The sequence below is a fragment of the Pinus tabuliformis genome, chromosome 3_2 (genome assembly GCF_031772625.1).
Source record: "Pinus tabuliformis cultivar Carrire ecotype Pingquan chromosome 3_2, CPIR1, whole genome shotgun sequence".
Classification (NCBI taxonomy): domain Eukaryota; kingdom Viridiplantae; phylum Streptophyta; class Pinopsida; order Pinales; family Pinaceae; genus Pinus; species Pinus tabuliformis.
In genome coordinates, this window is record NC_142302.1 from 817366913 (window position 1) to 817393482 (window position 26570).

General features: G+C 37.4%; 1 protein-coding gene and 1 pseudogene across 1 annotated transcript; both read right to left on the reverse strand.

Moving 5' to 3' along the window:
- Positions 1-450: 450 nt before the first annotated feature.
- On the reverse strand, positions 451-7564 carry LOC149183152 (cold-responsive protein kinase 1-like). Its single transcript, XM_089414849.1, has 8 exons — positions 7413-7564; positions 6921-7049; positions 6795-6820; positions 6540-6667; positions 6240-6453; positions 5904-6135; positions 5654-5804; positions 451-971 (listed from the first exon to the last, which is right to left on the reverse strand). Exons 1-8 carry the CDS (start codon positions 7562-7564, stop codon positions 639-641), a joined length of 1365 nt encoding a protein of 454 aa, XP_089270975.1. The 3' UTR covers positions 451-638.
- Positions 7565-21112: 13548 nt separating this feature from the next.
- LOC149183153 (pathogenesis-related 5 protein Cup a 3 pseudogene) lies at positions 21113-22122 on the reverse strand (annotated as a pseudogene).
- Positions 22123-26570: the final 4448 nt, after the last annotated feature.

Below are 26570 nucleotides of genomic sequence, written 5' to 3' on the forward strand. Positions count from 1 at the left end.
TCTTTAAATGTGATATCGGGTCGTCCAACTTTTTGGATGATTTACTGTCATGTAACAACATTCATTTCATTCCCCAGTCAAATTTAATGAAATCAGAGCTTCGCCTGTGCACAACGTATGTGGCTTGACATTTTATATCACTTGAACTTCATGAATAAATAGGAGAAAATGAAATAGGTAAAGATACATTAAAAAACTAAACCACATTTTACCCCTCTAAACCGTTAAACTGATCTTTTAATATTTTAAATTAAAAATAAAACAGCAACAAAACACATCTTTAAATGTGATATCTGGTCGTCCAAATTTTTCGGATGATTTACGGTCATGTAATAACATTTATTTCATCCCGCGGCCAAATTTAATAACATCAGAGCTTAGCCTGTTCACAATGTATGTGGCTTGTCATTTTATTTCACTTGAACTTCATGAATAAATAGGAGAAAATTAAATATTTGAAGATACATTGCATGTTGTGAGGATTAAGATACATTGAATGGTGTGAGAATTCACTGAATTTGATTAATGAGGATTGAACCTCGAACGCCCTAGTTTACAAAGCTTCTTTGTTTGCCTGCATTAAAAGTTAGTTTCAACAGCAAAGTAAGTAGATTGTAAAAAGATAAACACCGTTCCGTTTAACGGGGAAGTAAAGAGACGGTGATAGATCCATGAGATGTTGGAGTTGGAGCAGCAGCAGCTTGGGTCGCAGATTCTCGTATGGAAGTGAAATTCGCAGGACTGTCTGTCTCAGCATCTATGAAAGCTGGTCGTGTGGGCTCGACAGTTCTCTCTGAATCGTCGGTTAACATTGATACAACCTTTGACATTGCCGGACGCTGCATCCATGAGCCCTGAGTGCATAGAAGTGCGATAGTGACCACTCTTAGCGCCTGCTCTCTTGGGTACTGCCCCTCTAACAATGGATCCACAATATCCAAAACTTCATTCTGCTCAAACTGATTCCACGCCTGCATTATCATCAAAATAATCAGCACAGTTTTTACCGCCACAGTTACAAATGTGTTTGATATACCATCCATTGGATAGCTCTATATTACACATTTTTTTAAAAAGCAAATTTACAACTGTGCTAAATATAGGCTACGTCTATATGAGACTTTTCTGCATGAAGCATTTAGAACGTCGAGGCTCATAAAGAAAGGTAAGGGATAAGTGCATACGTACACTATATATATACATAGGACTAAATGCAGTTTTAGACTCTCGGAATAAAGAACACGACTAAACATGTTACAAGTCATTTGAGAGGAAAATTAAATTTTTTAAATTTTATTATCACCGCTCTTTGCTGTTAGAAAGATGAGACAGAAATGTTTTATTTTAATTTTTCTCCCATTGTAAAGCATTTTGGTTTAAAGGCATATTTTCTAATTAAATTCATTTAAAATTTTATACGCTTTAAAATCACAAATTTGAGTTTTAAACTCAAATTCAAATTTTAAAATTTATTTTTCCAATATACTAAATTTATCTATACATTAATAAAGATAAAAAAATAAAAAAGAGCAAAAAAAACTATCTAACTGAAAACTGTAGAGTACACAATAGTTGAACAACCCTGAAAAACAATGATACTAGCACCAACCGTTTAATGCACATGTAAACTATATATTACAAATCAAATTATATTGAAATCTTCCAGCGTTTATAGAATATATTACATTAAAATACGGTAAGAAAACCAAAAAATATTAAAATTTAGATTCCTAAAACCACAGATTGTAAATTGATTCTATATCATAATCAAATTCAGCAGTACTTAAATTTTATTTTTTTAATATTACGTCATGATTTTCTGCTTTTCATTGAGAAAGAAAAAAAAACCAAAAGTTCCCGGTTGAGAGAATACGATGCCGTATAGTAATTAATGTAACAATTACAAAGAAGGGAAATATGCAGGGAAATAAAAAAGTTTTCATTTATATGATAGAAAATTGGTTGATATGAAAAATTAGGTGTATTTTATAGTTTTATATTTAAAATATGGCAAGGAATTTTTTTATAAAAAAATCAACTTCTTATGAGATGGATAGAAAGAATCGAGTTTTTCTGGCAAGCATATAAGGATTACTCTATTCAACATGTGGACAGATCTCAAAATGTGCAAGCAGTACAAGCAAACAGTCTATTAAAGAAAGGACTATCATTTCAACCAGTTAAATGGTACATGGATATTTTTCTGGAAAATACCGCATATAACATGGAGGAATTTATCCTCCAAGAAACATAATCTGAATCTTTTTCTTTCTCTCCCTGTTGTATTCTTTTGTGTCCTCTGTGAAACGGGGTTTCTCCTTTGTAGATGGTGTTTATCTTACAACAGGGACTGTTTTTTTTATTTTGTCTACTAGTATCGGGTTGTATTACTGTATAAAATCGATACTTCATTCACAATTTCTACAACTGTTTCATTCTTCTGTTTCCCTCCTTGTATATAGGAGGCAATGTCTCATGAAGAACTTTTTAAAGACTTCTTGTTAATGTTTTTTGTTTTTGGCATGGGGATACTATATGTAAATTTTGTAATCTCATCTCATATTAATACACATAACGCTTTTTTTTGTAAAAACAAAAAAAAAAAGAAAAATGAAAGAAAGATGAAGATCACATTAACCAAAATTGATATGAAAAATTAAGTGTATTTTATAGTTTTATATTTAAAAGAGGGTAAGGTTAGTTTGATATTTATAAGGTTGACATTAACTTATTTTATTTAGATATTCAATAAATATGATAATAGTTTGAAATCATTTTTGGATGATTTTTTTAATAATTAATATTTTATATAAATCATTTTAAATTAAATTTATTTAAATAACAAAAATTTTGGTTTAACAATGTGTAGATATTTTTAGATATTTAATAAATTAATATGAAATTTTTTTGTTAGAGTGATTAAATTAAATAATAGAATAGTTATATATCAATTGCATTTAGATTCTTTATTATTTAATAAATGAAAAGATAAAATAAATTTAATTTTAAAAGGACGTATTATGAATATATATATATATATATATATATATATATATATATATACTTTATTTTTATTTTGTTTTAAAAAATAATATTTAATTATTTATGGATATTTTTGTATATAAACATATCATTGGAACTATAGCATTGAGAAAAGGATTAAGGGGAAAGCTTATTTTGGTCTTGAAAAAAATTGTAAAACGGCAAACCTCATAATGTGGGATAGAAAGAAGTTCCTCTTTGAAACTTTAGTCACTCTCGTTATCTTATATGGATGTCAGGTTTGTGGTTGTAGCATCTCTAGATAATCCTGGAGAAAGATTGAGCATATCCAGAAGCATTTTATAACATATAAACTCAAAATTAAAAGCAACACACCTTATCCTATTCTCCTTATAGAAGTGGGTCTTTCCCCTATCAAGAGCCTAGCTATGACTAGGCTTCCGTTGTACAAGCACAAACTCAATAACATAGGAGATCATAGACTTCCTAAGCTAGCTTTAAATTCTAGCCAAAACCACCTAAGGCTCAAACAAGGTTGGTATAAAGACACTAGGGCCTAGTTAAACCATTGGGAGATCGACGAGAATGTTGCATTGCAAAACATTAATAACATTAAAAATATTGTTACTTCTAAGTTCAAAGATAAAATGTGGTGTGATAAAGATTTAGCACCTAAAAGAAAATTAAGATATTATAAGGAGGTCATCAACCCCACCCTAGAAGATCAAAAGTATCTCTCTGTTTTAACTAGCTCAAAGAAGAAAATTAATATAGTCAAGATTAGAACGAACTCTCATGAGAACAGGAACATCAAGGATGAAAATCACTTCCTCTTAGAGTGCCCTGCGTTCAACCACATTAGATCTTTGTTGCAATATTGACCTTCCTAGCCTTTTACGTTGTCAAAATTACAGTGAGCTCCGGAAGCTTCTCTCCAAGCTTTTTGAGTATAGGAATAAAATCTTAAATCAAACTAAATAATTCGTTTCTTTAGGTCCGATAGACCAAAGTTTGGTATGAGTGGACATTAACCATCATCATCATCATCATAGAAGGTATTGTGGAATATTTAATTATTTATGGATATTTTTGTACATAAATATATCATAGAAAGTATTAGGGAAGGCCAAATATAGAATAATATGAAGAAAAATATGGTATCACAAAAAATGATTCTATAATAAATAAATGTTATATTATAATATAAGGTATGGATGGTTGTAAAATATTTTCATGTTTTTAAATTTTAACATTGTATTTTTTATCAATTTAAAGTTATATATATATATATATATATATATATATATATATATATATATAAAGTTATATATATATATATATATATGAAATAGCTTTTTATAATTTCAAGTAAGAATGTGAATTTTTTGTTATTTAAAATACATTTTTAACCTATAAATAGACTTAGCATCCTGAAAAACTAAATATCGTGAAAAAAACTATTTTGTCTATAAATTAAACTAAACCTATATTAATTATTTTTTAATAAAAATTTAAATAAATTTATAATTTATATTTATAAATATAAATATAAATAAAACAAAATTTTCAATTATTTTATAAATTAAGTATAAATTATTAAACTATAATTATATTAAAATTTTAGTTTAATTATTAATAATTATTAAATAAAAACTAAAATTTAATTTATATATATATTTTTTGTTTTTCGATTTAACAACTCTAATAAAAATAAAGTTGCCCCACGCTTGCCAAAATATTTATCAACTATAATCACATGCTACCATATGAATTTCTCATCTTCCAACTACCTATAACCATGTGCATACTGGCATCATTTCTTCTAATAAGTTGATGAAATCTATTAGCAGATGTAGTGACGACATTTTCCCCATTTTCCACATGTTTTAATATTGATGGAACTACTTGCAGCCTTGACGTATTTAATTTTTTCCAATTTAACCGTGGGATGGTATTGTATCCAAAGCGAAGATAATTGATATTTTATTGAAAAGACAAATTCTTGTAAGGTTGGGGACATGTCTGGCTCTGGCTGTTTTTCACAGCATGGCCACATTGACCTACGACTTGGACAGAAGCTGAGGATGGACTATTCCCACGGGATTGCCAAGCTCTACAGCGACTGGGTCAACGTCACTACCTTCGAGCTCGGTGATAACCTCATAGGCCTTGAACATTGTCCTTTTCTGTGTGACGAAAGGGTTTTATCTTTTAACTGGGGTTTCTTCCTTTGCTTTTTATGTGCACCCTTCACCAAAACATGAAAGTTGAAACCCCTAGCATTTGGAGACATTCTTCTGATTATTATTATTATGAAGTGTGGTGGAATACAGCGTTTTAATTCACTACAAATATACACAAACATTTATTCGAGTAGCAAGGCGCATTACGACAAGTGTGTGACGACTAGCCCCCTGGAAAAATACGAGACAGGTTCATCCAAAAAAACGAAAGATGTAATTAACAGGTTTTAGATCGTCATCAAGTAATAATGGACTCTTAAAAAGCGGCAGAGGTATGGGTCGTCCTTCAATCATCACGAGGACTACTATAGAAGCAATTATATCATTGAACATTTCATGCCACGCTGGCTTAACAAAAGATTTTCTTGATTTAATTATCGAACTGGACTTATCTTCATTACACTCACCCATTCGAGAAGAAGCTGACGATGCGCGGGCAGTCTTGCATCCACGCACTTTCTCCCACTCACGATCTCAAGAACCACGATCCCATAACTATAAATGTCAGCTTTTTCCGTTAATTGCCCATGAACCGCATATTCGGGTGCAGTGTAGCCTCTGCCTTAAACCAAATTAATGAAAGCCACGAATTAATATCTGGATTCAACAATTATAAGATTCACTGTAAACAACTAATAAATGAATTGCTGAACTTACATTGTTCCTCCCACTCTTGTAGAAAGATGTGTTTGGGTTTCTGGGAAGAATCTAGCCAATCCAAAATCTGCAATTTTGGGATGAAGGCTGTCATCCAGAAGTATATTTGCACATTTGATGTCTCTGTGTATAATGCGAACGTTGCATTCCCCGTGCAGGTATGCAAGGCCTCGTGCTGTGCCCACTATAATGTTTAAACGGTTTTCCCAGCTCAAAGGATTTCTTCTCTCGCCTGCCGACCTCCAGCAATAGTATTCTAAAGCTTCAGTAAGAGTCACATAATTTCTGAAAACAACATGAATTTTGAAAACGTTGGCACTAGTAAGAACAACCTACCGAACAAATGTTTGTCAAGACTGTTATTTGACATAAATTCGTAAACCAGCAAGCGTTTGTGCTTTCGCTTGCAACATCCGAGTAAACGAACAAGATTACGGTGACGGACACTACTGATGAGCTTCACTTCCGTTAGAAATTCCTCAGCAGCTTGAGTAGTGTGCTTTCCTTTCAGTTTCTTAACGGCAACATCCCTCCCATCCGGAAGCCTTCCCTGCGGATCATCAAAATCATTACAATTACACTGCAAAGGTACCACATAATTGAACAAAACCATCAAAACCACGAATATTATTATACCTTGTAAACTTCTCCGAATCCTCCTTTGCCAAGCATGTTGTTCCGATCAAAGTTTCCAGTAGCATTTCTGAGAATCTTGTAATCAAAATATACTTCCCCGAAATTTCCTCTTGCATCTATATTCTTATCTGTGGAGATCATCATAATAACAATTTTATTCATAATGATTTAATCCGACAAAGTTACAAATAAATAAATAAAATAAAATATAGCTCAACTCACTATGGAAGCTATAGTGCAACAATTGATAATTACCTGTTCTAACATAGGTTTTCCGTTGCCTACCACATCGACCGAACACCAGGCACAGCATCAGATATATAGCTGTTAAACCGACGACGCTTCCCAACAATATAACCATTTTTTTCGATGTCTTTTTACTGGACAGGTGTGTCGAATTGCCCGGTAACGGTGTCAAAGGGTGTGACGAATTCGTCGATCTGGGCGGTATTGTGGTTGACACATTCAGTGTCAACGTCGAATTGGGACTCACCACTGTGATATTCTTTCCTGAGATTAAAACAAAAACATGAATGAACAAAACAGAGATTTGTTATCAGGATGAGACAGCAAACACATGCACAAAATGCTATGAAGTCTGGTTATCGGTGAAAACAAATAATTTGAGTAGCGCATAAAACAGCCCCACCACGAGACCTCCACCTTCACGCAAGGGAATACAGTTGTGTAACATATCCCGCTCTTCATTCAGTTACTGTTGGCGATTACTTCGCATTACAGAGGGTTAACGCTGAACAAGACCATATAAGGAATCATCAATGGTGCCAACGGCACATATTTATTTGCAGAAAAGTGGGTTATTTGAAGAAAAGCAAGCAGCCAGATAGTGAACATAAAAGCTTGAAATCTCACAGGGGAGGAAACAACCGTCCAGGAGAATCCGAACACCATTCGATACTCACAGGGGAGGAAACAACCTCCAGAAGAATCCGAACACCATTCGATAGGTGACGGTATGCTTTCACTTTTAAAGCGCCGTCCAAGCGACAATCAAAGTCAGTCATCAAGTTTCACCTTTTTAATTTATAGTTTTTCCGCTAAAGTTTATTAAATAAAATTTTGCATCGTTTTAAAAATATTTTTAATAAAATTATTTTAAATATAAAATAATATATCATTTTAAAAGATATATTTTCTATCTTTTAAATAGAAAAACAATATTTCCACCAATATTTTATATAATATAAACATCAACCTCATGTGAAATGAAAAACAATTTACCACTAGATATTTTACACACGTGAAACGTGTAGAACTGTGGCGGCACTACTTATTTGTTAGAATTAATTAAGAAAGTTACAGTTAGTTGTTTTAAGGATAAGATTAGGTCTTAGATCTTACTATCTAGGGAGTGGTTGAAACCACACTCATAGTGTGAAAGTCTATATGTAGGTTGTTCTCTTGATTGAAGACAATGGGTGTATTGTGATGTGCTTGGGCACTCTCCAAATATCTCACCTGGAGAGCCATTTAGATAATATCTTCTGTTCTTATCATGGTATCAGAGCTTAGGGTTGTCGATCTTGTAAGCTGAGTGAAAAGAGCGACTGAGGCGAAATTATCACTTGGATTGCAGGGCTAATTACGTCGATCCCACTATAACCCTTTCCTGTGTTTTTTATTTCGCCAACCATCGCAGGTCTGTCGTGTACAGTCGCGAATCCGTGGTGCGAACTCGCGTCAACTTGCGTGATTTCTTTTTGGCGGTGAAAAGGTTGGGTGTTTTGTTTATTTTGCTTGGCACTTGCCAAGATCCCCCACTACTGCACCAAGCCCGAATTGCTGATGCAGAGGCAAGGCCTGGACTACCAAGGAGGAAGACTGCGATTTGCAAAGGAGTGTGATTGCTACGGATTCGGGGTTCGCCCTCGGCACCTTATTTCTTCAAATCGTCACAGTGGAAGGTGTTAGGCCCGAAGGCAAGGCAAAGAACAAAAAAAAATTGTGTGCCTTTTGGAGCTCTGTCGTCTGAGTGGAGGAGGTTGCGAGGAGGGCTGCGTGGATCTCGCGCAACAAAAATAAGATCCAGGCCTATGTGATCTGAGAAAAGTCGTGGAGTGTTGTTGTTGATTGGTTTTCATGCCCCGTGGAAGAGTGCAGCATTCATCACCAGAAGACCAGTATTACAAGGAGAGGGACCACATATTTTTTAGGCTCGGCCAAGTCTATAGCGAGAGAAAACCTTCAGATAATGATGTCTCACTACTGAATGTTACGGATAGGGTTCGCATGTCAGTGAAATATTTGAAACCAATCCACCCAAAAGCATCAGCTGCGGCTAATTTCCTGTTGAATGCGACTCCTTTCATGCTCAATGTTCTTAAAGAACAGAGCTTCGATAATCCAGAAGGCAACGATTCTAAATTTTTTGAAGTTTGTGATATCCAAAGAGAAGTGGGATAGTGATGTTGTGTGTATTTGGTCAAACAGATTTCCAGCCTGTCACCACAACAAGCATCGTGGCCGATCTCAATTGTTGTTGCACGGATTTGAGCACACACCAAAAGATTGGGAGAGAGTCAAGTGTTGGTGAGCTGCTAGGATCTGATCTACTTGTTTGGAGTGCAATTCATGAGGGAAGGAGAACTCACAGTGCGGAGGCTTGTTTTTTTTTTTCTGGAATTTGCTGGAGGCTTGATTTCAAAACTGCATGTGTGGTCTCTGGCAGCAGTCTTAACCTGGTGTGGCAGAATTTGACCTGTTGACAGAAGTGCTTGCAGTAGGCAAAGAATCGTGGTGTGCCGCCTTGATTGAGCAAAACTGTTGTTTTTGTTGCTAAACAGAGTTTTTTATATTACAGTGATCGTGGAGAAAGCTGGAAGACCTGTGTAAACATTGATTATGGAGATATGAAAATCAATTGGGATTTAAAACTCAATTGGGTAAATTTTCTTGTAAATTATTATATGCCACAGAAAATGCAAAATTTTTTGCTGATTTGAACCCATCTTCAGAAATATGTGTTATCAGAAATTGCTAATTACATACATCAGAATTAGATACTGATAGCATTTCCAGCTTCTGAGAGGTCGTTTTGTTGCTCGTCGCCAGAGCTTAGGGCACTAAGACTTGTGTGGCATAGAAGCCACAGTCTACAAGGTTCTATAATTGAAGAGCTGCCAAAGGGAGAAATTTCTGGCCTGCGTGGTAACGGGGTTGTTGGAGCTCGTTAGAGGACCGTGTAGAGTCAAAAAGAAATCTTGAAGCGAGATAAGCTGGACTTTAACAACATGTCTATATTTTTAGATTCTGATGATGATGATTTTCTCATGCGGGCATTTGGAAACATTAGCATGGGTAGTATGTTCGAGTCATAAGAAATTTCAGAAAAATAATGTGGTTCTATTGATGACCACGAGAATCAAGAGGCACAGTCTATTGTGCAAGATCCTAAGATTGAAGACACAAGAGTTGATCTTCAGAAAGGGTGTAAAGGGGAACAAAGTGTTGAAGATCAATTGGACGAGCCATATGAAGTAGATTGCAAAGACGTGGTGGAAGAAGACAAAGCTGGAGATGATCTCGTTAATATTTCTGTGTGTGCAAACGTTATATCAATGAATGATGAAGACATCATAGCTGACTTTCAGATGGTTGACACCAGAAATAGTGAGAGGGAAAATTCTCCTATCCAACCCGTCATAATCTTGAGAAGGGCGAGAATAAGAATTCAAGCTTTGGAAGAAATGATGTGAAGAGACATCACTACCTCATGGCGAGGAAAGAGAAGATGAAGCCTCGACTCAAAATGAACAAGCAAGGACTCTCAAGCAAAAAGACCAAAATGAAAACCTTCGTTACCAGGTTTTTTCATGTTTTAATTGTAAGCCTAGCTGAGACTAGACCTTGAAGGATGTTGACTGAGAAGGAGCTTAAAAGGATTTATGGAGGAAGCAAGAAAAAGGTAGTAAAACCTTCAAAAAGAATGAACTAAGAAGGAGATGACTATGCTTTATCTGCAAGGGACCTTGGGCACTTTACCATTCACGTCCATGCGATAAGAAGGAGATAACAAAGACAGAACAAGAGGAGAGTGCTTCAGATCATGGGGAGTCTTATATAGTTGGGTCTATTAATTTTCAGGATGGTGAGCAATAACACAATGTCTTTTAGAGAGACTTGCAAGACAAGTCGATGATAATTAACCAACCTAACAAAGTACATGGGGAAAGGAAGGAGGTAACTCTTCCTAATGATGTGGTAGAATCTTGTATAATAGATCTCTAGGAGGACATCCATGAAGAGGATGAGAAATCAAGTGTAAATAAGAGTCCACCAGTGCATCCATGTTTGACAACCAGAGAGGATGGACAACAAATTGTCCCCGGAGGGGGGGAAGGCTAGAAAGAAGACATTTAAGGAGACTTAAGTGAGGATCTAGTGGTGTTAATACGGCATGATGAGCATGATCATAAGGGGCAACATGACATATATAGTATGCAGGCTAAGCCATTTCTAGAGATTCAGTCAATGGTTCAAGTTGGAGCTATGACAATTGAGCATCTGGTGTAGACAAATACAGAGGAATTCAACAGGGCATCAGAATTGCCAATAGAGGACTTTCAGGGAAAGATCATGCATTTCAACACAAATCTTATGATTTTGAAGCTAAGAGTCTAAACAATCCGAGACACTGTCTTACAGGAAAACAGTAAAATTGAGGAGCTCATACCGGCATGTGTCAAGTCAGCAGCCAAGTCGTTTAGTGTAGAGGAATGTCTCATGTTCCTCACAAGGCAGCAAGAGGAGTACAAATGGGAGTTCTAGAATAGCCCGCTACATGAGTATATAGATAGGGCATGCAACACTACCAACCCACCTTTATACATTAGGGAGAGTAGGGCGTTTTGCAAATGGATCATGTTGGGTGTTCAAGTGGAGCAAAGTGAGTTGGGTATTGAGTAGCATCAACATAGTAGACTTATTCCATGTGCACGTATTGATGCACTATATCCTTCCCACAGGATCAATTTGTGAGAGATTATGAGTTGGAACACTATTGATGGGATAATTCTTAGGAGGATACTCTTAGCCAAGGGCATATTGCAGCTTGGATCCTTAGGCACGGGCAGTAATGGAGGGCTGAGATGGTATCATAACCCACAAGTCCTAAGACTTAGGTGGCATTGGGATCTAGGTGAATCTATTGAGGTAGGAGGATTGTTTGGGATCCAAGTATCGAAGGATCCGTTCGGGGTCATTTAGCATGGAGGAATGGGATAACGCACTGGTTTGTATGGGATCCTGATATTAGTATTGTTTGGGATCCAGGTATCGAAGGATCCATTCGGAATCATTTAGCATGGAGGATGGTATAATACACTGGTTTGTATGAGATCCTGATATTAGTATACAGATGCTTTTCTTAGAATTGGATTGCTTGTGGGCACGAGGATTTGTAATATTCCCTCTTCTTGGTATATTCAAAGTGGACGGAATCTGCCCATGGTAATTGCCTCATTTCTTGAGGGAAAAAAAAATAAAGTTTCTAGAGAGTCCATCAGGCCTATAAAAGGGGATAGGAGCCTCAGATTGGGTGCATCTTGATCTGTCTACCTATTTGTGTTTTGTTGAGAATTTGGCTTGGCCAGTTCTAGTTTGATCCCGGGACGAAAACCCCATGGAGACTTTTGTTGGTGGATCCATCCAGGATTCACATTCGTGCTTCAATGTCTTTGTTTTCTTATGCATTGAGCCGCCATGTATGCTGAGGTAGTGGCTCCATTATTTTTCTTATATTTGGACATGTCTCGTTTTGTAAATATTAAATGAAATAAAAGCTGCATTTTTCTAGATCCTTTTTGTGTTCAATATTTAGATTAAAACAGCTAAACATACCAAATCTATTGATTATTTCATTATCTATTGATTTTTACAATTTTTTCATTAAAAGCTACATTCCAATAAATTTTATCAAAAAATTAATAGACCATTCCATTCCATTCCAAACAAACAAATGGTTGAATATCATTCAATATACAATGCTATGTAAAAAGAAAAGTAATGTTGTTTAGAGAATAGAGAGAACAAAGCCGAAAAATAACTGCTTCAACCCATTAAAAAATTCTAACAAACAAATTTTCCAATTGGAAGAATACTTTCTAAACTATTTCTTTAAAAAAAAAATTACACATTCTAAAGAAACTACTTTATCTTATAAATTCGCATATACCAAAATATTTTAAGCTTTGTAATTTCTCAAATTCATTAATCAATTAAATACTTGTGAAAAGGTTCGCATATACCATAATGCTCTTAAGATTTGTCTTTTGAAGAATTCAATAATCAACTAAATATATGGGAAAAGAAAATTTTCACCAATTTCACCAATCATTTGGACTCGCTGTTTTTAAAATGAACGACTACATTCTAAACTATTTCATCCTGTAATTTGGCTAAGAGTTTCCATTGAAAAGTAAGAGAGAATACCAGGGTCAGAAAAGGAAAAGGTACATAGTTGTGAAGGTATTTGGGAATAACATGAGAGCTCGTAATTTCCTGGAATTAGGACAAGGTCTCTTTCCAGTGTCGGACCATGTGATCGAGTGAGAGACTCGGCTTGCTTATCTACTTCACAGAAATACCAGCAACCATTCGAACATGGTGCATTCTTCACTTGGTCCAAGGGTTCCCTATTCCTAGTCAGAACGGTTCGTTGGGCGGACCCGGCCATTCCCGATTCGTCAGCTGGGCTCAAAGAAGTTGCAGTAACTTTCAGGATGAAAATATTAATGCTTTTACCTTCGCCCACCCCAACGGAATTACTTCTCTGGGAACGGAATTACTTTTTTTGGACGGTATTGAACCATAATTACCAAATTTGAATTTGCATTCAGATTTAATTTTTATAACATAGGATAATTTAAATTTTCACTTAAAAAATAAATAATATATATTTACAAAAATAAATACATCTGTTTCTCTTTCTAATGGAATTCTATTAAAATATCAGGTGTACAAATAGAATTTTCAAATTTCTTTTATATTTTTTTTTCCAACAATTCTGGCGAATTAGGTAACTATGTACTTAACCACTAAAATTTGCTTTGTGTGATTTTCACCGAGGACCAGATAGTCTGCCCCTGAGCTCATCTGATTCTTTGAATATTCGAAAGCAGACGAACGAATATTCTAAAAATCAAATCAATTCAGGTAAATTTGGTAACTATGTACTTGTTGTGTGTGTTTTCACACAATATATGATTCTCTGAATATTCGAAATCAAACAAACTAATATTTGAAAAATCAATACCCTAATCCACATAAAAATACCCTATCTGCCCCTCCCCATTACAGTCATTCACCCCTTCTACAAAAGTATTCTCTCACCCGTTCTACAAAAGTATTCTCTCAACACGCATCTCTTCCCCTGCGCCAATGCCATCACGCATTCGACGTAGTCAACCAATGCCTCTCTGTTCCTTTACCGCATAACTCTATGCCTGTAATAGGATATGACTGTCTTTAGAGAGTACAGATCCGCCCATATACCCCCCTTTGGTCGATTCTCTAATTCCCTCCCTCCAATACCACCCGCTCAAATTTATCATAAGACTGTTTATCAAAAAGTGCTAGCCTTCAATGAATAGATTTTTTGACAGTCAAGGAGGGCCCTCGAATGTTAACTGTGTAATTTCAACGCAGCCGAAAACCACCAAACAAAACCACATATCTTGTTCTCACCGCCTTTTGGCAAAGGCTGTTTTTCTTTGGAGCCCTCCGAACACATTAACTGGCCGCCACGCGTCCCATGTACGAGCACCCAAAAACCACTTTCCCCAGACGGTAAAGTTCGTTTGTTTTGCCCGAGGTTGGTGTGCGAACCTCGTTGGATCAGCCAAGTGATCTGGGCACGAAATCTTCACCGTCGATCTCCGGAAAGTGCACAGGCCCACGTCAAATCGATTTTTACGTGGAGTGAAAGTTTATCCGTTGACCGCCGTGGGAGGAATTAAATAGAGTTTAATGTGTTCCGTAGTTTTTAGGTGGAGGCTTTAAGTTTGGTAATGGGCATACGTCCCATATATCTTTTATATATGTTTTATATAGATTTAAGTGAGGCTTTAATATTGTTACGGGCATGTATTTAAAATAGTTATGGGCATACGTTTTTTTTATATTTTTATAACACGTTGTCATATGTTGAATATAGCCCGTGTGCTGTAGTTTGGTGGGCAGTTTTTTTTGTTGTGAGTGGGGTGGTTAGGCACGAGTGAGTGCGATTCTTATTTTGTAAATGCACAGCAGTGCGATAAAGAAATGGCAATGTAATGTTTTGATTTAGTTTTTGAAGAACAGAGAGCTGTGTATGTAATTTCCACAGCAGTGGAAAATCTGTGAGAGCAGCAGAGTTGTTTTTGTAATTCCCTCTTTGAACAGAGGAAGAAATATGTAACAGAGTTTCAGTTTGTTTTTAATTAACAGAAATGCTTTGTGACTGTGTAATGGTGTCTTCTGAGTCATTTTGATTTTAAGAGGTTCTTGTCAAAAGATCCTGGACAGAGGAAACAGAGTATTGTCTCTGTGGTGAATTTTGTTTTGTTGGTTTTGGTATTTTCTCCATTAAAAAATATCCAACAGTGGTATCGGAGCAGGACCAGGCTCTTTAAAGAAGTTAAAGAAGCTGAAGGGAGAAGGTTGTTGCTGCAGCAAAACCTCTCAGGCAGACAGAAGACTCAGACAGCGAAGGATTCAGGTATTCCCCAAAAGCATTTCTCTTGTTATTGCTGAAGACAGTCAGTTTTTTTAAAAAAAAAATCACAGTCAAGGATTTAAAACCATAGTTCAAGATGCAAGGAATGGCAAGCACAAGCATGGGTATGTTCAACACCCAGCTCCCACACTTTAATGGGAAGAACTATGACTACTGGTCTATAACCATGAGAGCTTTGTTCATCGCTCAAGATATATGGGAACTAGTAGAATATGGGTTTGAGGAACCAGCAGATGAAAATGAGTTCAATGCACAAACTCAGGGAGAGAAGGATCAGCTGAAGCTCAATAGGAAGAAGGATGCAAAGGCCATTGTTTTGTTGTATCAAGCAGTGGACCAGAGTATATTCCCAAGAATAGCAGCAGCTACAACATCACACAATGCATGGCAAACCCTAAAAACTGCCTATCAAGGCATGGAGAGAGTGAAGACAGCAAAATTGCAAATGCTGAGAAAGGATTTTGAAAACTTGAACATGAAGGAGTCAGATAACATTGACTCATTCTTCACTCATGTGATTGGTGTAATCACACAAATGAGAACTCATGGAGAAACAATTGAAGATAGAAGAATAGTGGAGAAAATATTGAGGGTCTTACCCTCAAGGTTTGATGCCATAGTCACCACCATTGAAGAGACAAAGGATCTCTCAAGATATTCAGTTGATGAGCTACATGCATCACTAATAACTCATGAGCAGAGGTTGAGTAGGAATGAAAACTCATCCCTTGAGCAAGCCTTCAAGACCCAGATGTCCTTTGGAAGAGGAAGAGGTCAAGGCAAAGGAAACAAAAGAGGAAGAGGCAGAAGCCAGAACAGAGGTGGAAGGAACAGCCCAGCAAATGCACAAGGAAGAGGCAGCAATCCAAATCAGAACCAAGGTCAAGGCAGCAACCAACAAAGAGATCAGTATCAGGCTCAAGGACAAAGGTATGATAAATCTAATGTTCAATGCTATTATTGCAAAAAGTATGGACATTATGCTAGTGATTGTAGAAAGAAACAGCATGATATGAACAACAGACAAAATGCAAATGTTACAAGAGAAAACAGCAGTCAAGAAAATGTCCTGTTAGCTTGTAACATGGCTGAAACACATAGTGAGGACATATGGTTTTTAGACTCAGGTTGCAGCAACCATATGACAGGGAATATAGCCCTCTTTTCAGCCTTAAATCAGAATTTGAAATCAGAGGTCACACTAGGAACTGATAGTAAAGTGTCTGTTATGGGAAAAGGGGAGGTAAAAATACTTACAAAGCAGGGAGAAAGGAAAACCATAGCAGATGTCTACTATGTCCCCGGAATGAGATGTAACCTATTGAGTGTTGGACAGCTTATCCAAAAGGGTTACAATGTTTATTTTGTAAATGATGTGTGCACCATCATGGACATACCACCCAGCAAAAGATGCATTGTTGAAGTGAAGATGACAAGGAACAGAATGTTCCCTCTTAGAATAAGAGCAGACTTGAAGAACAAGAAGGAAATGGCAGCAGTCACCCAAGAGGCCTTCCAAAGCGTGCCAAAGGATGAGAACTGGTTATGGCACTTGAGATTCGGGCATCTAAATTTTGGAGGTCTAAACTTATTGAGCAGAAAAGGAATGGTAAGAGGATTACCATTGATAGAGAAGCCGGACAGCCTTTGTGAAGGTTGTATATTGGGCAAACAACATAGAGAGAGTTTTCCATCAGGGAAAAGTATAAGGGCAAAGGCACCCTTAGAGATTATCCACTCAGATTTGTGTGGACCAATGCAAGCTCCATCATTAGTTGGCAGCCTATATTTCTTGACATTCATTGATGATTTTACAAGAAAGACTTGGATATATTTCCTCAAGAACAAAAGTGAAGTCTTTGAGAAATTCCAAAACTTCAAAGCACTTGTGGAGAACCAAAGCGGGCTGCACATAAAAGTATTGAGAACTGATAGAGGAGGTGAGTATATCTCCAATGAATTCCTAAAGTTTTGTAGAGAAAATGGAATACATAAACAGTTCACAACTCGGTACACCCCACAACAAAATGGAGTTGCTGAAAGGAAGAACAGAACCATCATGGAGATGGCAAGGAGCATGTTGAAGGCAAAGCATTTGCCAAATGAGTATTGGGCTGAAGCTGTACATTGTGCAATGTATATTCTGAACAGGTGTCCTACAAAGGCAGTCATGAACAAAGTGCCAGAAGAGGCATGGAGTGGGAGAAAGCAAGGAGTCACCCACATGAGAGTTTTTGGGTGTGTGGCCTATGCACACATTCCAGATAAACTAAGGAGGAAGTTGGACAGCAAAGGGGAGAAATGCATCTTCATTGGATACAGTGATGAATCCAAAGCCTACAGGCTGTACATTCCATCTACCAAGAAGTTCTTTGTTAGCAGGGATGTTCAATTCATTGAAGAGGAAGCTTGGGATGGAAGCATAGAGAAAACAGTGAATGTTAAAAACTGTTTGTCTCATGATGAAGATGATGAAGAGGTGGCTGAAATGAATCCCCAAACAGCAGCACCAACACAAGAACAGCAAGGTACACCATTGAGGATCAATGAGAGTGCTTCTCCAAGCACACCACAAGGAGGAAATTCAAGTGCATCTTCAAGCACTTGCACACCAAGTGAAAGAGGTAAGAAGTTTAGAAATCTAAGTGACATTTATGATGAAGGAATGAATTCCTTATTTGCCTTGTATTGTCATGTTGATGATCCTATTCATTTTGAAGAAGCTATTAAAGATAGGAAATGGATAGAAGCTATGGATGAAGAGATGAATGCCATAGAGAGAAACAAAACATGGGATTTGGTTGAGCTACCGAAAGGCAAAGAAGTCATTGGTGTGAAATGGGTCTACAAGACCAAGAGCAATGCTGAAGGCAAGATTGAAAGGCATAAAGCAAGGCTGGTTGTCAAAGGGTACAAGCAGCAGTATGGAAGAGATTATGAGGAGACTTTCGCCCCGGTTGCAAGAATGGAAACCGTGAGAGCAGTGCTGTCCATAACAGCTCAAAACAAATGGAAAGTCTACCAAATGGATGTGAAATCAGCATTCCTAAATGGAGTGTTAATGGAAGAGGTCTATGTGGAACAGCCTCTCGGATATGAGAAGAAAGGTGAAGAGCACAAAGTGTGCAAATTGAAGAAAGCTCTTTATGGGCTGAAGCAAGCGCCAAGAGCATGGTACAGCAGGATAGATTCATATCTATTGGAGAATGAATTTGACAAATGTGAAGGAGAACCCACAGTCTACATCAAGGAAAAGGATGGTAAAATCTTAATTGTTGTCTTGTATGTAGATGATGTTATTTTCACTGGAAATGATATTTATCTTATTGAAAATTTTAAATCAGTCATGAAGAATGAATTTGAAATGACTGACATGGGTTTGTTGAGATACTTCTTAGGCATAGAAGTAGAGCAAAATGAAAAAGGAATTTTTATCTCACAAGCAAGATATGTAAATCAAGTTCTGGGCAGATTTAACATGCAAGAATGCAAGGCAGCAATCACTCCCACAGTGATGGGATTAAAGCTCAGCAGAGAGGATAGCAGCAAGGATTTTGATCCTAGTTTGTATAAAAGCATTGTGGGCAGCCTTATGTATTTAACAGCAACTAGGCCTGATATTATGTATGCTGTTAGTTTGATTTCCAGGTTCATGGAGAGGCCAAAGGAGGCACATTGGCAGGCAGCAAAGAGAATTTTGAGGTATGTCAAAGGTACCAAAATGTTTGGAATTCTATATCATGCCTCAGAACATTCAGATTTGGTTGGATACACTGATAGCGATTGGGCTGGAAGTGTAGATGATCGGAAGAGCACTTCCGGTTATGTTTTTAACATGGGTTCAGGAGCCATTTCATGGGCTTCTAAGAAGCAGTCCATTGTAGCATTATCTACAGCAGAGGCAGAATATGTGGCAGCGACAGCAGCAGCATGTCAGGCAGTATGGATGAGAAGAATGTTGAGAAGCTTAGGCCAGGAGCAGGCAAAAGCGACAGTGGTCTTTTGTGACAATAGCTCAGCTATTGCCTTGTCAAAGAATTCAGTGTTTCATAAGAGAACGAAACACATCGACACAAGGTTTCACTACATCAGAGAGTTAGTGAACAATGGAGAAATTGTCCTAGAACATTGCAGGACCCAGGAACAGGTTGCAGACATCTTGACAAAGCCACTGGTTCAGAAGAGTTTCGAATTTTTGAGAAAGTGTTTGGGAATGACCGAACGTGCAGCTGTTGAAATTAAAGGGGAGTGTTAAATGTGTAATTTCAACGCAGCCGAAAACCACCAAACAAAACCACCTATCTTGTTCGCACCGCCTTTTGGCAAAGGCTGTTTTTCCTTGGAGCCCTCCGAACACATTCACTGGCCGCCACGCGTCCCATGTACGAGCACCCAAAAACCACTTTCCCCGGACGGTAAAGTTCGTTTGTTTTGCCCGAGGTTGGTGTGCGAACCTCGTTGGATCAGCCAAGTGATCTGGGCACGAAATCTTCACCGTCGATCTCCGGAAAGTGCACAGGCCCACGTCAAATCGATTTTTACGTGGAGTGAAAGTTTATCTGTTGACCGCCGTGGGAGGAATTAAATAGAGTTTAATGTGTTCCGTAGTTTTTAGGTGGAGGCTTTAAGTTTGGTAATGGTTATACGTCCCATATATCTTTTATATATGTTTTATATAGATTTAAGTGAGGCTTTAATATTGTTACGGACATGTATTTAAAATAGTTATGGGCACACGTTTTTTTTATATTTTTATAACACGTTGTCATATGTTGAATATAGCCCGTGTGCTGTAGTTTGGTGGGCAGTTTTTTTTGTTGTGAGTGGGGTGGTTAGGCACGAGTGAGTGCGATTCTTATTTTGTAAATGCACAGCAGTGCGATAAAGAAATGGCAATGTAATGTTTTGATTTAGTTTTTGAAGAACAGAGAGCTGTGTATGTAATTTCCACAGCAGTGGAGAATCTGTGAGAGCAGCAGAGTTGTTTTTGTAATTCCCTCTTTGAACAGAGGAAGAAATATGTAACAGAGTTTCAGTTTGTTTTTAATTAACAGAAATGCTTTGTGACTGTGTAATGGTGTCTTCTGAGTCATTTTGATTTTAAGAGGTTCTTGTCAAAAGATCCTGGACAGAGGAAACAGAGTATTGTCTCTGTGGTGAATTTTGTTTTGTTGGTTTTGGTATTTTCTCCATTAAAAAATATCCAACGTCGAACCCACTCCATCGAGCCTTTTCCTACTCGCCCGTTGGTCAGGCCTAACCCGTTTTGACCAGACTTTGAGAAAATTACAGAAAATTTTAACAAATTTATCCGCTGGCCACGGTCAACGATTAATAGATCGGCCAAATCGAACCGAACTATCGATTTGTCACACTCTTCAACTCGATTTCGACCCAATACGACAACTATGGTTTCTCCTTCATTTAGCAGGTTATAAGCACATGTTCTGAAAAGGTAAGGTAAGGGATCAGGGCTTATTGCTAAACTTTACATCATGTGGCAAGTGAGAAGTATTTTCACTAATATTTTGAAGACATTCACATAGATCATGATTTGCGGGCATTTATCCTCTATACATGTTTCTAAAATATCAGAGCTCTTACTCCGATTTTCTAAATAAGCAGAGTGAATACTGAACGACTAATTTCCTGAATAGAAGACTGAATACTAAATGAATTGGGTGAATAATAACGGTGTACACAGAAATGCAAACCCTCAATACCCACCTAGCAGGTCGAAGAAATCAATTGAAAAAAAAAAATTAACATTAGTTGCACCAGCTTAGCTAAAGAATGCACAATATGTTGAGGGAGCTCGAAAATCCACACTCTATGATTCTCAAGTGGTCACACGGTAATTAGAGTACTGACCTTGAAAGGAAGTGGCATTGCCGCCGCAGAAAACGACTTTATAATCTGTGAATGTGGGGCAACCGAAGATGTTGCCGTCCGTTGGAGCGCTGACGGCCTGGGGGCATTGGCGCTGGAAAATCCTCGTATAATTAGTCGGACTGCAATATTTCGAATAGCCCGCTGTGCAGCAATTTTGCGATGTGTTAAAACTAGAGCAGGCGCTATCGCATCCGTCCGTAGAGGGGCAGATGCCAGTTATATTGATGTTGCAGGCGATTGAGGGGCAAGAAGAGTTGGAGGGTATGATCGATATTGGAAGGTTGAATCCATTGACGACAGAGATGTCATAAAAGTTGCTCTTCTGGTCTTGATTGAGAGAGTACTCGACCAATGTCGCAAGGGCGTTTATGGAGCCTTGACAATTTAGTAGACCCCCACAATCGCCAGTTTTGCAGCTGCCGCTGGCGTTACCGTTAAAGTAACACCCAGTGCGCCCCCAAAAGCTTCCCGTACCGTTGTCGACTTGAAGGCTCCACGACTGCCCGCTGTCCAGACGTTGCCCACCGCCCTGTGAACCTGCTGCCCAAACTGTGAATCCGCAGTTGTTCTGCATCTCGAAGATCGCACCGCCTGCCCCTGCAAGGATCATAAATTATAAACGTAACCCTTAAACAATAAAAAAAGTCGGCGTCATCTACCGGCCTTTCAATTTGACCGGAGGGCTAAAAATTGTTGGAATCGGGCAAAATAAAATTTAAAAAATCTAGCAGTAGAAAATTGTTGGAATCTGCCAAAATTAAATTTTAAAAATCTAGCAGTAGGAAGGTTTGAAGCGAATTTTAAAGTGTGGATATAGATTTAGTACGATCAAAATTTTTGAAGTTTGACTGTTATAATTTGGATATACAAAAATCCATGAGTGCAATTATTACCTTGTATAACGAAAATGAATAATGCTGACATGAAAGCGAGCGAAATTCCCTGTACTCTAGCCATGGCTGTCATGCAACCTCTCAGCAGCAGCGAAAGCTAAATTATGAGGCAGTTCGTGATGTGTCCGCAGCAACGAGCAATAATTTACATACGCGCAAGACCTGTGACTATTCAGGGTTTTACTTATCGGTCGCTTCTGGTGGCCATCGAACATTCAAGGCGTGGCTTCCTCGGCAGGTTTACTTTCCATTACGCCAGATTTTTATATATTATGACCTGAAGGGTGTAAGGCTTTCCATGCTGAGCTGAGTTTATAGAATTTCTTTTGGAATAGCTTACTCAGTTTATAGAATTTGTTTAGGAATAACTTACTTGTTTTTCTAATGTATAAAAAGCGTAAAGGTAGGGGAGAAGTAATTAAGCAACACTAACAATACCAAGAAATTTCCATAAGAAATTAACTTCCAAAAAAATATTAGTAATTAAGCAACACTAACAATACCAAGAAATTTCCATAAGAAATTAACTTCCAAAAAAATATTAGTGAACGTAATTTTATTACTCCTTCCCAAAACCGTGGTCAAGGGGCCTCGACGTTAGACTGGCTCAACGTTTGGCCTTTTACAAAGAAATTTCAATAAGAAATTAACTTCCAAAAAAATATTAGTGAACGTAATTTTATTAGTCCTTCCCAAAACCGTGGTCAAGGGGCCTCGACGTTAGACTTGCTCAACTCAATGAACGTAATTGTATTAGTCCTTCCCAAAACCGTGGTCAAGGGGCCTCGCCGTTAGACTTGCTCAAACTCTTGGCCTTTTACAATAGAGTAGGAGTTGACATATTTAATCCATAGTAATTTACAATGAGGACTGATAAGTTTATTTAAGTTTATTTAAGTTTATTTATAGGTTTCTTTTTTATCTAAACACAATTAGCATAATATTATGGGTCACAAAATTATGTGCTCATACTACTAGCTATAATTTATCATTTCTGAGTCAAGGCTAATGCTATCAATTCCTCCTTTGAACTTGATTAGGGAAGTGCTATGGAGCTAACCCTCTTAAAGATCTAGGAACTCAAGAATCCTCCATGCCCTAAGCATACCTACTAGTTCTTGCAACAGTATGCCTAATTACATCATCTCTATTATAATTACTATTTTTTCTTCGTCACTGTTAATACATCATTTTTTCTTACATTCTCTCATTTTTCCATGTGTTGCACAACTGACTATGTCCATATAAAAAAAATCATCTACCAGATTACATGGGTCATCAGCTGCCACTAGTTCTCTAAGAATTCTTTTCAGATACATGGTTCATCAATTCACACACATGGATTACTTTGTATCAATTATGCATTTCATGATCATCATACTCTACATGCTCTTGGCTCGTCTACGAAGCATTATCCGCCTCTTCTTCCACTGCGGTAGTTTCACGCATTAGTCCCCAAATAGCGTTATCTACGACATCTCTCTTGGAACTTGTTGAGCTTTTGTGGCACCACTCAACCTAGGCGAAATTTTTGACAATGCAACTAGAAGGAACACCCTCTATGGCTTCTCCTCGTAGAACAATTTACAATTTTGACTAGTAGTGATGCTCTACTAATTTTTTAAACCTCCACTAGATATCAATGGAACACACAGAAACACAAAACATGGTGTTGATAGAAATTTAAAGAGAGCAATGAGAGACATTGGTTGCACACCACAAACCACACTTAGATAGCTTTATTGATTACCACAGGTACAAATATATAGGACATAAATTACAGACTTCGACACATCTAGATCAAGACTCCAACTCATTACATAGGAATCAACACCTTCTAGATTGATGCCTAGGGACTCACACTGATAACTACACATGACATGGAAGCATTACTTCCAACACCCTCCCTTAATGCTTACATGGAAAGCACATACTACGACAACAATATGATAAATGTTTGACTGGCCTTCTTCAACACTCACATCCACCCTCTAGAATCTTGTACACATCCCTCTTCCTTCACCATCTCATCTTCGAGCCGTCACTTGACCTCCATTTAAAACATAATCGCTCCATACCATCTTTGACGTACTTTGCAGAATTAATGCTTCTTGACCTCCCGGAGCCCGACGAGTCAGTCTCGATATTGAACCATCCTATGGACATACCTCCATTTGTTGAACACATGGTCTTCCGCTGTATTCCCCGGTTATCTATGAAGGCAGTCTGAGTATGGAATGTATTCAGAAGTTAATTTTACAAGATGACCTCTTAAACACATAATCAAATTAACTTGTAAGATGATGTTCCTGGCTCCACATGACGTCACCAACTTATAACAAATTATACATAGTCAAATTAGTGATATGTTCTTATGTCACTGTATGCATCAAGAACCACCAATTTGAAAATATGTTAATTTGTTCTATAATTGGTTCTTCATTTGATTTTTCACACATTACACTTGGACAATAACACACTATAATATAATAAAACTGCAACACACACCACACAATAAGACTGCATAAATCTTAGAAGAGTTTGAGAGGCTTAGGAGTGTATTCTTCCTCACTCTCAGGTTCTGCAGAATTTTCAAACATAGAATCTGATATATCTTCTGTGTTAGCCAAATTTGCTGACTCTTTCAGTTTTCCTTTCAGAAGATCTTTGGCACAGATCTTGCAATTCAGCGTTGTATGTCCTTGTCTCCGACAGTAGAAACATTCAACTGAGCCTTTGTTTTTCTTCTTCCCTTTTGAAAAGAGTGCAATTCCAGTTTTGTAAATTGCCTTCAATATCTCCTACTTTCATTCTCTTTTCTTCTGCTAAGAGTGCTGCTATCATCTCATCCAGAGATTTAAAAGATAATTGGCTTAAAGTAAAAATAATACTTTCATAATTTGAAGATAAGTTATTCAACAATATAGCCCTTGCATCTTCATCATCTATTTTAGAGCTTGTTTCTGCCAACTGCCTTATGAGAGATTTTAGCTCATTTATATGAGTAGCCAAAGATGTGTCATCATGCATTTTCAATTTGAATAGTTGTAATTTTAAGGTGAACTTTGCATTCACAACTTTCTCTCCAAATATTTGACTTAATTCTTCCCAAATTTCTGCAGAAGATTTCTCTAAATCTACTAAGTGAAGCTGAGAATCTGAAAGAGAGAGACCAATAATAGATTTTTCTTTTTCCTCCCTTTTCTGCCAAAGGATTAATTGAGCCAGATCGTTGGGTGCTTTTTCAGTGCCATTAACGAGCCCCCATAAGTTTTTATTCATCATTTGCAACTGAATTTTAACCTTCCACGTATGGAAGTTATGACCATTAAACTTTTCCAATGGAAAAAATTCCATCTTTCACAAGAATCTGAATGTTTTTTTTAATATTACCTTGGATGGGAGCTCCTTCAGTTGTATCTTTGACCACGAGTTTGCAAACTAAAAAATTTCCTTGGGAAGCTAGAAAGGATGCAGATCTACTATTCCATGCAGAAATCCAGCTTTTATTTGGAGAGGCAAATCAAAAGAGGAAAAACTGAAGCAAAACCTTTTTTTAAGGAAATTCAAGAAACAAAAGGTCGGTTTATTTTACTTACGACCTATCCATCTCTTCAGATTCACAGTGGTTGGTTCTTCTAACCTGAAGATAAACCAAATGTTTTGTTGTTGATGCCCTTCCTTAAAAATAGCGATTCTCCAGTGGTTTTTCAAAACAACAACAACCAGATTTCATGCTCTACGATCATACCTCTCCAACCACCATGAAGATCTATTCAAACAGGCAATACAAAAGCATCAATTCGAACAGACAACACGAAAGCAAGGTTTGCAAAATGTGGTACTCCAGAGTCCAGATACGCTGCATAGATCCGCTAATCCAGAGTCAACTAATACCCTGATTCCATGCTACAGGGATCAACTAAGAATCGGCTACATACAGTGTCCCTGTTATAGGTTGACTCAGATTTTGTCGGTCATGGACAAAAGGCACACAGATACATCAACATCACCACCAAATAAAAAAACATTGATCATAAAAATAAACGAACAATGCCACAGATACATCAACAGCACCACCAAATAAAAAAATGTGGATCATAAAAATAAACAAACAGTGCTTGAATGGTCGCCTTAGCACCTACCCTTCCTCCCGATCTTTCGCTGTCTTTTTATCTTGCGGCTCCCATTTGGAGAAAGCCTCTCTAATTGAAGGAAATGTAACAACAAAGGTGGCTTCGCACTGTGGTTTCTTCTTCGTCGATGTATGCACCAAGAAAATAACTACGACTACCTGCGTTGTTCAAATCCACCTTTCACACGTACCAGGAGGAATGAACACACTCTGACGCTAAAAACGGAGGATAAAAATGGCCACCATCCTTCATATGACCATGACGCCAACAATTACAGGGCCATTTTAACAATCAAAGATTCAGAGATCATGTCTATCTCACCTGCTCACACTGAGCATACACACTTAAAAATATTAAATAGTCCCGACGTTCGGCG